Source organism: Triticum aestivum, chromosome 6A (genome assembly GCF_018294505.1).
Source record: "Triticum aestivum cultivar Chinese Spring chromosome 6A, IWGSC CS RefSeq v2.1, whole genome shotgun sequence".
Classification (NCBI taxonomy): Eukaryota; Viridiplantae; Streptophyta; class Magnoliopsida; order Poales; family Poaceae; genus Triticum; species Triticum aestivum.
The window spans coordinates 63807494-63819918 of record NC_057809.1 but is presented as its reverse complement, the minus strand read 5'-3'; the positions used below and the strand labels follow the sequence as shown (position 1 = coordinate 63819918).

The following is a 12425-nucleotide window of genomic DNA, read 5'->3' as shown; positions in this document are numbered from 1 at the left end:
TTTTGTTTTAAAGAAATATACAAAGGTGTGGCTAGGTTTCATTCGACTGAGATTTAACCAAGTCTCAGTCAAGTGACATATAGTACATAAAAAGAAGAAAGCTAAAAACAAAATTTTGCTTGGATCCCCATGCAAGATCGAAAGAATATAGCATCGACTGAGACATAACCAAGTTTCAGTCGACTGAGACTTAGCAAAACTGAATATACAAATGAATAGAAAGTAAAATGATTCAGCTTTTTTTATATTTTGATAAATATCTTTGTTTGGGTAATAACGGTGCTGCATCACGCCTCAAATAGGGTTTTCCATAAAGTTCAGTTTCATTTTAATAAAAGAATAAAGTAAATTTATTTTCTAATGGCGACATTTTTCTTGTTACATAGAAGCTCAGCTTGGGCAAGAATATGGATCGATCTCGCGAGTAGTAATCAGCCTAAATAAGCAATTTGTGTACACTCTTTATATTATCTGAAAAATGTGATCTTTTTTTTTTGGGGGGTGCGAAATCTGAAAAATGTGATCTAGAGGAAAAGGACATAGAAAACGCTGTCCACTTCAAAACCGGACGTCAGAGCAGAGGCATGAAACCAGCCATATTGGGCATGGACGCGTGAAGCTTGCATGCATGCACAGCTTTTCCAATTTCCATCTCCATCGATCAGTGCTCTAGACGGCCGCTACAGCCTACATATACCCCGTGCTGCTCGTTCCAGTTCATCAAGCAGCTCGATCGACCACTCCACTACTGTGTCTCAGAAGCTCATCACGCGTCAGGTACCAAGGCAAGAACACACTAACATGGATGCCCAGAACAAGGAGGTCGATGCCCTGGTCCAGAAGATCACCGGCCTCCACGCCGCCATCGCCAAGCTGCCCTCGCTCAGCCCGTCCCCCGACGTCGACGCGCTCTTCACCGACCTGGTCACCGCGTGCGTCCCCCCGAGCCCCGTGGACGTGACCAAGCTCGGCCCGGAGGCACAGGCGATGCGGGAGGGCCTCATCCGCCTCTGCTCCGAGGCCGAGGGGAAGCTGGAGGCGCACTACTCCGACATGCTCGCCGCCTTCGACAACCCGCTCGACCACCTCGGCGTCTTCCCCTACTACAGCAACTACATCAACCTCAGCAAGCTGGAGTACGAGCTCCTGGCGCGCTACGTCCCCGGCGGCATCGCCCCGGCCCGTGTCGCCTTCATCGGCTCCGGCCCGCTGCCGTTCAGCTCGTACGTCCTCGCCGCACGCCACCTGCCCGACGCGGTGTTCGACAACTACGACCTGTGTGGCGCGGCCAACGACCGTGCGAGCAAGCTGTTCCGCGCCGACAAGGACGTGGGCGCACGCATGTCATTCCACACCGCCGACGTAGCGGACCTCACCGACGAGCTCGCCACGTACGACGTCGTCTTCCTGGCCGCGCTCGTGGGCATGGCTGCCGAGGACAAGGCCAAGGTGATCGCACACCTTGGCGCGCACATGGCGGACGGGGCGGCCCTCGTCGTGCGGAGCGCGCACGGGGCGCGTGGGTTCCTGTACCCGATCGTCGATCCCCAGGACATCGGCCGAGGCGGGTTCGAGGTGCTCGCCGTGTGTCACCCCGACGACGACGTGGTGAACTCTGTCATCATCGCGCAGAAGTCCAGCGACATGCATGCGAATGGATTTCGCAACGGGCGTGGTGGACAGTGCGCGCGGGGCACGGTGCCGGTGGTCAGCCCACCCTGCAGGTTCGGCGAGATGGTGGCGGACGTGAGCCAGAAGAGAGAGGAGTTTGCCAACGCGGAAGTGGCCTTCTAATCGCTGCGACTGCGAGGTCATCATCCATACGCCGCTGCTAAATCGCTTGCAATCGTACAGTACGTGGTAATTTTCCTACTACTACTGCCTATAGGTATGCATTTCAAGTCATGTATTGTTTGTACCCAATAATTAATCTAAGTGTTGTGTTTACATGCGCATTTCTTGTACACTCGGTCTATGAAAGGCAGGGCAGATCAGGATAGTGTGCAAACGAACAACCGTATGTGTTATTATAGGCGTGTATTTGGAATAAGATGATTTTCCTTCACAAAATAGTACGATGTAATCGGTGTCTTGTTCGTACCTGAGTACATTTGTTCAGTTGTAAAGTTGCTCGCTAAGTCTGACGGACGATGTACGTTGCCTTTGACCTCCGAATCCGTCCATGGCTCCACAAGCTCCGTCGGGGGATCAGCTTCGTGATTTCTGTTGGCCGTCACCGTTTGTCGGGCAATTTGACTATGTAGGATGGCCAAAGAAAGTTAAGGCCAGTCAACACAAGTCAAGATTGTCAACAATAGTCTAAAAAAATTCTCCTGTGTCCAAGCAAGTCATCCCAGTCGGCCAAAGTCCAATCAAGCCTTCATGGTCAATATGTAAAAAATATGTAAAAGATTAAGTCAAAGATCAAGACAAGGGAGAAAATTACGTAGTATCAATAGAGTCTATGCGCATTCTCCTCCCCAAGACTAATTAAACACTCTACTCGTGAAGCTTATTCAAGACCTACTCAGAAGAAGAATCTTCCACCTTGTTCGAGCTCTCTATTGGATTGTGAGAGTCAACGAATCGGGTGGGAGTGGATGATTTCAACCTAGAGTGCTTTATCGACTTGAGTTCTATCTTCAAAGGTTAGAGCATCTTCAGCTACGTATCTCTAATTCGATCCCTCAAACGCCTGTGGACGCGCCCAATCAGTTACCCGATGTGTCCGCTTTGAGTCTCTATATGTCCATCCACGCAGTCACAATCCTCATTTTCTTTCTCATACTAGCAAGATGCCCATACATTGCACGGAACGTCAAGATGCATTTGTATGAGTATTTTATTTTGTGAGAGAAAAGGATGAACGAGGAAAGTCCTTATCTGCAAGTGTGGAGAGAGATGCGGGTATCTTTTTACAAAATTGCCATAGTTTGCTTTTATCCGTCAGATATAGATCGGACGGTCTATATTACACGATGGCAGGCATGCCATCATCACCAACTCGATCTTTTATAAGAGTAGAGATGTCCGGTCAGTTGCATGTGATTGGTGGAGATGAAGAGAGAGAAAGAGAAGAATGAATAAAGAAAGAGAAAAGATGGTCTGGGATGGGGTCGCGTCCTATGTGGCGGATTGACCGGGCACACCCGGGCGTGTCCGCGAGCCATCATATCATCCTCATATTTGAGATGGATATAAGGGTTAGCGGACAGCCTGAACATATAGGGAAGATATGAGGGGTTTGGTTGGGTTAAAAAAATTCTACCTTTTTACTTCTCTCTCCTATTCGGTCAGTGGTCCCTGCGCCCGTCCGTTCAATTTGAGAAGTCCGACTGTAGATACTCTTATGTGTTGTTGGATTCCGTTCTTGAGTAGGTATCTGGCCGAAGGGAAGGGCAAGGGCGGATTCAAGAGGATGTTGCCATGGTTGTCCGGCAACTTCAGCGTGAAGTTTCAGCACGGCGGCCGGAGGTACGAGCTCGACACCTACCCGATGGCCGACATTGCTGCCCGCATGTATGACATCACGGTGTAGAGGTTCAGGCTGCTGCGCTTGAGGCTTAATTTTCCATAGATCGAGTCTTGGGCGGCGGCGGAGCACGTCAGGCCAGCATTGAGTCTAGCTCGATCAAGCCGGTGACCTGTATTTTCCTCGTCGTGTAATATTCGGGAGAGCAACGAGGAGGCAATGGCAAGGTTTGTGAGGAAGCATCCCGAGTATGTGCAGAACGAGGTGGAGTTTTACTGGAAAAGGGATCTCAATATTTTGCCGGCCCGGCCATACACGAAACAAAGAATTACGGCGATGATAAAATTCTTCTAAAAATACATTGGAAGGTTTTGGTATTTATAGAGATTCGTGGCGGTGCAATTAGGCCAAGACAGTGTACAGGCTCCCACATGGGCAGGTGCCGCGCCCCTGGCCATGTGGGTTGGCCGTCTGGGCACATGGTTTGGCCTCTCAATCTCCACCGAAGCTTCCGGTGTTTCTTGTTACCCAAAAAATCGTATTAAATTGGCATGTGATTTTAAGCTTGGTAGATATTAATTTCCTGTGAAAAAAAAGAAAAAAAACTGCCATTGGACACTAAATTAATAAGTTAGTCTAGAAAAAATTACTTTAAAAATATATAAAGTGATAATATAATAGCATTTAATAAAAAAATATAAATAGGTTTGAGACGTATCAACTATGAATCCCATTCCATTCATCCCTAGCTCGTTCAACCTTCATCACTGCTTCTATTATTGTTTGCAATCTGATCCATTTCATTAATTACTTGCACTCATCAGTTCCATCCAGTGAAGTTGAGACAATTGAACCTTTCACTACTAGAAAAAAGCCTAGCAGTAGCACGGATTTTTGACCTAGCAGTATAGTGGGGGGTCGCACTACTGATAAGGCGCTACGGCTAAAGGTTAGCAATAGCGCCGTTCCACATACGCTACTGCTATAAGTACTTAGTAGTAGCGAGTTTTCCGTAACGCGCTACTGGTATGTACTAGCAGTGTGCCCCTGCGCCCGCGCTACTACTATTATTGCGTATTCTATTTTTTTCATTTTATATTGTATTCATACACCATTATACAAGTTTTCATACAGTGGCAATTTAGAGATTGTTTTTACATCATAATGAGTTATTGCATCACTGGGTGAATGAACCGTGGACTAGTTTCAAGTGGATCCATCCATCCACTTGAAACTAATCCGCGGTTCTTTCACCCAATGATATAATAAATCATCATCATCATATCATTAACAACTTATCATCATAATACATCATTGTCATATAACACCTCCTCATAATCATCATTTTCATTAATGAGACATCAAATAGCAAGTTGGTCACTAGTCATAATCACAACTCCTCATCATCATTATTAACTCTAACACATTGTACCTAGGACCTACTTCTCTCTCATAGGACCTACTACCTTCTCTTAGGTAAAATGGCATAAAATAAGATAGGCCCTGACCCTCCATTATGGAGAATGGAGATTATCCCGTCTCCAATTCTTGCCCTTCGCATAATGTTGCTTCCAAGTACCTCCCTACGATTGAATATACATTTTTTTCCAATATTTAATTGTCATGTCTTCATTGGTTTTAGAAATCCGATATGGACATGAGTGATTTGTAGGATGACCTGACAGTATGTTCAAAACATCAAGGCGACCTTTCTGAAACATCATATGAGACACACAATCCTTCAGGTTTTTCTTTTGGAAAACATAATAATAACTTCGTAGTTAGCAATGTAGTTCAGTTTTAGAAGAATTTATCCAAAAGATGCACGGATGTCGTAATAGTAAAAAATCTTACCATGGCATCTCCATGGATGTTATTGTAGTTCAACACGTGCAGTAGTGGCACATATTGACCATAATGTGAAGGAGTTTGATAATAGACATTTTAATTCTCAAGACAGTAATAAATGAGATCAGATGAATTTTCTCCTAATAAGTTAATTCTGAGCCATCAATGTAGTAGGTTATGTCTACCATCTTTCGCACATTCTTTGAAGAATGAAAATAAGCTGTCAACTATTTTAAAATAAACAATATAAATTACTTAATAACTATGTTTGAGAAACTTACATAGTCGTAGAACTAGAAGTGTATCAACAAGGACCCAAATGTCCATATTGTTTTGGGCGATATCAGGATCACCAAGATCCATGGTGACAAGCATACCCTCATGAAAATCATACATCTTGCAAAGTGCTTCCCAATTCGGGCAACCAAAATAGGTTACGCTCTCAGAATTGTACAGATTTACTTCAAAATCCATACCATGATGGGTCCTTAGGTGAATTTTCTTTGTTTCCATACTTTCATGATCTTCAAAATCCATCCTCTCCAAGACAATAGCGTCTTGCATTGCATGGGATAACCTAGTCGAATTATAAAAGACGAAAAATTACACGTTGAAGTAGTTGAAGTCGTGCTTAATTATGAAAAAAGAACGCTTCTCGTCATTGCGTACCGTTTCAACATCAAAGGTCTCCTGGAGCTTAATGCTGAAGCGCCGACCTTCGTCCAGGTGAGGCCTGTCGCACAGACCTCAATCGTCGTTGCACCAGTCGTACTCCCCCGAGAGACTTTCGTCATCCGATGACGACATTTCCTATGTTCATAATTCAAAGATTAAACTTGTACAATTAAATATATGTACTACGAAAACTAAATTAGATCATTATTATTCATCACGGGTTGACTATCGGTCTGCCGAGTCTTTTCTTGAAAACTCTCCCTCACTGCTTCCTCTCTGACATTTGCGACCGTCGGTGATGGTCGTTACTCCTCCTTCCCCTAGTGCATATCAAAGGTCTAGCACAAGGAGAAGAAGGAGAAATGATGCCCACGACAACAGTCGGGATTCTTCGTCCTCTCTCATATATGGTGGACACACTCCCTCACTGATTTTTCGACCATCGGTGATGGTCGTTGTTCCTCCTTCCCCTAGTGCATAACAAGGTCTAGCACAAGGAGAAGAAGGAAAAACGACCCCCACGACAACAGTCGGGATTCTTCTTCTCTCATATATGGTGCAGACTTTCTCCCTCACTCATTTGTTGACTGTCATGTATGGAGTCTCGACAGACTTAAAGTCAACCCGAAATGTCGTTTAATTATCTTTCTAGAAAATCTAGGCCACTCGATATTTCCTACATATTCTAGCACAAGTCATGCCAAAATTCACGGAAAAATCCAGCATGACCTTTGCTAAAAAAAGGACATATCGAGCGCCTGAAATTTGCCGGAACAAAAAATTAATCAACACTCCGGCAAAACATAGGCCACTCAGAGGTGTAACCTGCAAACATGGCCGGCCACTTGGGCAAACACATATCCTATTTGCGCAACACAAGATATACATGTTTATATCTACATCATATGAGCATTCAAACTTGATGGTCATTGCATTTCAATGGTTGAAAATATGAACAAAAGCATTTCAAAATATCTTATAGGAGTCATATTGACATGGAGATTTGGCTGGTCTCACCTCGAGGTCGGAGGGGGTCGGTGACGGGGACGACGTCGGGGATGATGGAGGGGCTCCTTGATTTCTGCAAAAATAAAAACCCTATAAGCTATCAACTAATCAAATGCATATGCCTTGCATAATGGGGTCCAATTTGAGCATTCAATAAGCAAAACCAAATCATAAAATAAATAAGTATTCAAATTAGCATGCATTCAATAAGCAAAACTAAATCATCTCTTGCTTCCGTACATCGTCGAATATTATCACTAATACATCTCGAATAGTATTATACATATAACATCACTAATATAGCTAAAACTCTAGCGAATGATGGGTATCGGCGCGGGCGGTGGACACCCAAAGAGAAGGAACCATCACAGGATCATAGCTCCAGTGAGATCCCTGAAGAACCTGCCCTCCAACACAACCATGTAGCGACGGACGTTCTCGTCCTCCTCGCTAACATGGTGACGTACCACTGATACGTCTCCAACGTATCTATAATGTTTGATTGCTCCATGCTGTTTTATTATAAATCTTGGATGTTTTATAATCATTTTATAGTCATTTTATATCATTTTTTGGTACTAACCTATTGACATAGTGCCCAGTGCCAGTACCTGTTTTTTCCATGTTTTTTTACATCGCATAAAATCAATATCAAACGGAGTCCAAATGGCACGCAACTTTACGATGATTTTTATGGGACAAAAGGAAGCAGATGGGCCCTGGTTGCACCTGGGGGTGCCCCGAGGGGGGAACAATGTTGGGGAACGCAGTATTTCAAAAAAATTCCTACAATCACGCAAGATCTATCTAGGAGATTCATAGAAACGAGAGGGGAGAGTGTGTCTACGTACCCTCGTAGACCGAAAGTGGAAGCGTTAAGTAACGCAGTTGATGTAGTCAAACGTCTTTGTGATCCAACCGATCAAGTACCGAACACATGACACCTCCGTGATTTGCACACGTTCAGTTCAATGACGTCCCTTGAACTCTAGATCTAGCTGAGGCCGAGGGAGAGTTTCGTTAGCACGACGGCGTGTTGATGGTGATGATGAAGTTACCAACGCATGCCTTCGCCTAAGAACTACGACAATATGAATGAGGTAGAAATATGTGGAGGGGGCACCGCACACGACTAAGAAATCAACTCATGTGTCTATGGGGTGCCCCCTCCCCTGTATATAAAGGAGTGGAGGAGGGGGCCGGCCGGCCTCATAGGGTGTGCCCCAAGGGGGGGGGAATCCTACTCCTACTAGGAGTAGGTTCCCCCCTTTCCTAGTCCAACTAGGAGGGGAAGGAAAGAGAAGAGGGGAAGAAGGAAAGGGGGGCTGGCCCCCCTCCCCGATTCGGATTGGGCTTGGGGGGCATGCCCCTCCTCTTGGCCGCCTCCTCCTCTCTTCCACTAAAGCCCATGAAGGCTCATTAACCCCCGGGGGGTTCCGGTAACCCCCCGGTACTCCGGAAAATGCCCGAACATATCTGAAACATTTCCGGTGTCCAAACATAACCTTCCAATATATCAGTCTTCATGTCTCGACCATTTCGAGACTCCTCATCATGTTTGTGATCACATCCGAGACTCCGAACAACCTTCGCTATATCAAATCACATAACTCACAATACATATCGTCGTCGAACGTTAAGCGTGTGAACCCTATGGGTTCGAGAACTATGTAGACATGACCGAGACTCATCTCCAGTCAATAACCAATAGCGGAACCTAGATGATCATATTGGTTCCTACATATTCTACGAAGATCTTTATCGGTCAAATCGCATAACAACATATGTTGTTCCCTTTGTCATCAGTATGTTACTTGCCCAAGATTCGATCATGGTATCATCATACCTAGTTCAATCTCATTACTGGCAAGTCTCTTTACTCATTCCGTAATGCAACATCCCGTAACTAACTCATTAGTCACATTACTTCCAAGGCTTATATTGATGTGTATTACCAAGAGGGCCCAGAGATACCTCTCCGACAATCGGAGTGACAAATCCTAATCTCGATCTATGCCAACTCAACAAACACCATCAGAGACACCTGTAGAGCATCTTTATAATCACCCAGTTACGTTGTGATGTTTGATAGCACACAAAGTGTTCCTCCGGTATTCGGGAGTTACATAATCTCATAGTCATAGGAACATGTATAAGTTATGAAGAAAGCAATAGCAATTAACTAAACGACCATAGTGCTAAGCTAACGGATGGGTCATGTCAGTCACATCATTCTCTAATGATGTGATCCCGTTCATCAAATGACAACTCAGGTCTATGGCTAGGAAACTTAACCATCTTTGATTAACGAGCTAGTCAAGTAGTGGCATACTAGTGACACCCTGTTTGTCTATGTATTCACACATGTACTAAGTTTCCGGTGAATACAATTCTAGCATGAATAATAAACATTTATCATGATATAGGGAAATATAAATAACAACTTTATTGTTGCCTCTAGGGCATATTTCCTTCAGTCTCCCACTTGCAAAAGAGTCAATAATCTAGATTACATTGTAATGATTCTAACACCCATGGAGTCTTGGTGTTGATCATGTTTCGCTCGTGAGAGAGGCTTAGTCAACGGGTCTGCAACATTCAGATCCGTATGTATCTTGCAAATCTCTATGTCTCCCTCCTTGACTTGATCGCAGATGGAATTGAAGCATCTCTTGATGTGCTTGGTTCTCTTGTGAAATCTGGATTCCTTTGCCAAGGCAATTGCACCAGTATTGTCACAAAAGATTTTCATTGGACCCGATGCACTAGGTATGCCACCTAGATCGGATATGAATTCCTTCATCCAGACTCCTTCATTTGCTGCTTCCGAAGTAGCTATGTACTCCGCTTCGCATGTAGATCCCGCCAAGATGCTTTCCTTAGAACTGCACCAATTGATAGCTCCACCATTCAATAAAAATACATATCCGGTTTGTGACTTAGAGTGATCCGGATCAGTGTCAAAGCTTGCATCGACGTAACCGTTTACGATGAGCTCTTTGTCACCTCCATAAACGAGAAACATATCCATAATCCTTTTTAGGTATTCCAGGATGTTCTTGACCGCTGTCTAGAGATCCACTCCCGGATTACTTTGGTACCTCCTTGCTAAACTAATAGCAAGGCACACATCAGGTCTGGTACACAACATTGCATACATGATAGAACCTATGGCCGAAGCATAGGGAATGACTTTCATTTTCTCTCTATCTTCTGCAGTGGTTGGGCATTGAGTCTGACTCAACTTCACACCTTGTAACACAGGCAATAACCCTTTCTTTGCTTGATCCATTTTGAACTTCTTCAAAACTTTATCAAGGTATGTGCTTTGTGAAAGTCCAATTAAGCGTCTTGATCTATCTCTATAGATCTTGATGCCCAATATATAAGAAGCTTCATCAAGGTCTTTCATTGAAAAATTCTTATTCAAGTATCCTTTTATGCTATTCAGAAATTCAGTATCATTTCCAATCAACAATATGTCATCCACATATAATATCTGAAATGCTATAGAGCTCCCACTCACTTTCTTGTAAATACAGGCTTCTCCAAAAGTCTGTATAAAACCATATGCTTTGATCACACTATCAAAGCATATATTCCAACTCCGAGATGCTTGCACTAGTCCATAAATGGATTTCTAGAGCTTACACACTTTGTTAGCACCTTTTGGATCGACAAAACCTTCTGGTTGCATCATATACAACTCTTCTCAAAGATATCCATTAAGAATGCAGTTTTGACATCCATTTGCCAAATTCCATAATCATAAAATGCGGCAATTGCTAACATTATTCGGAGGGACTTAAGCATCGCTACGGGTGAGAAGGTCTCATTGTAGTCAACTCCTTGAACTTGTCGAAAACCATTCGCAACAAGTCGAGCTTTGTAGATAGTAACATTACCGTCAGCGTCAGTCTTCTTCTTGAAGATCCATTTATTCTCTATGGCTTGCCGATCATCGGGCAAGTCACCAAAAGTCCACACTTTGTTCTCATACATGGATCCCATCTCAGATTTCATGGCCTCAACCCATTTTGTGGAATTTGGGCTCATCATCGCTTCCTCATAGTTCGTAGGTTCGTCATGGTCAAGTAACATGACCTCAAGAACAGGATTACCGTACCACTCTGGTGTGGATCTTCCTCTGGTTGACCTACGAGGTTCGGTAGTAATTTGATCAGAAGTTTCATGATCATCATCATTAGCTTCCTCACTAATTGGTGTAGGAATCACTGGAACTGATTTCTGTGATGAACTACTTTCCAATAAGGGAGCAGGTACAATTACCTCATCAAGTTCTACTTTCCTCCTACTCATTTCTTTCGAGAAAAAACTCCTTCTCTAGAAAGGGTCCATTCTTAGCAACGAATATCTTGCCTTTGGATCTGTTATAGAAGGTGTACCTGATATGTCCATTTTGCATCATGTTCTTATATCGATATTTATTGCATTATGGGCTGTTATTATACATTATGTCACAATACTTATGTCTATTCTCTCTTATTTTACAAGGTTTACATAAAGAGGAAGAATGCCGACAGCTGGGATTCCGGGCTGGAAAAGGAGCAAATATTAGAGACCTATTCTGCACAGCTCCAAAAGTCCTAAAACTTCACGGAAGACGTTTTTAGAATATATAAAAAATACTCAGCGGAAGAGATTCACCAGGGGGGCCACACCCTGCCCACGAGGGTGGGGGGCACGCCCTACCCCCTGGGCGCGCCCTCTACCTCGTGGGCCCCCTGGTGGCCCTTCGGTGGGCATCTTCTGCTATATGAAGTCTTTCGATGGGAAAAAATAGGAAGCCATCTTCTTGGACGAAACTCCGCCGCCACGAGGCGGAACCTTGGCGGAATCAATCTAGGGCTCCGGCAGAGCTGTTCTGCCGGGGAAACTTCCCTCCGGGAGGGGGAAATCATCGCCATCGTCATCACCAACGCTCCTCTCATCGGGAGAGGGCAATCTCCATCAACATCTTCATCAGCACAATCTCCTCTAAAAACCCTAGTTCATCTCTTTTATCCAATTCTTGTCTCCAAGTCCGGGATTGGTGCTAGTAGGTTGCTGGTAGTGTTAATTACTCCTTGTAGTTGATGCTAGTTGGTTTAATTGGTGGAAGATCATATGTTCAGATCCTATATGCATATTAGTACCCCTCTAATTATGAACATGTTTATGCTTTGTGTGTAGTTACTTTTGTTCCTGAGGACATGGGAGAAGTCTTGCTATTAGTAGTCATGTGAATTTGGTATTCGTTCGATATTTTGATGAGATGTATGTTGTCTCTCCTCTAGTGGTGTTATGTGAACGTCGACTACATGACACTTCACCATTATTTGGGCCTAGAGGAAGGCATTGGGAAGTAATAAGTAGATGATGGGTTGCTAGAGTGACAGAAGCTTAAACCCTAGTTTATGCG

General features: G+C 44.1%; 1 protein-coding gene across 1 annotated transcript; it reads left to right on the top strand.

Moving 5' to 3' along the window:
* Positions 1 to 737: 737 nt before the first annotated feature.
* Positions 738 to 2080, top strand: LOC123130292 (probable nicotianamine synthase 4). The gene has a single exon (XM_044550223.1). The coding sequence runs from the start codon at positions 802 to 804 to the stop codon at positions 1792 to 1794; it is 993 nt and encodes a 330-aa protein (XP_044406158.1). The 5' UTR covers positions 738 to 801; the 3' UTR covers positions 1795 to 2080.
* Positions 2081 to 12425: the final 10345 nt, after the last annotated feature.

Coding starts and splice junctions, on each gene's coding strand:
- LOC123130292 (XM_044550223.1), top strand. CDS start 802: ATGGATGCCCAGAACAAGGAGGTCGATGCCCTGGTCCAGAAGATCACC.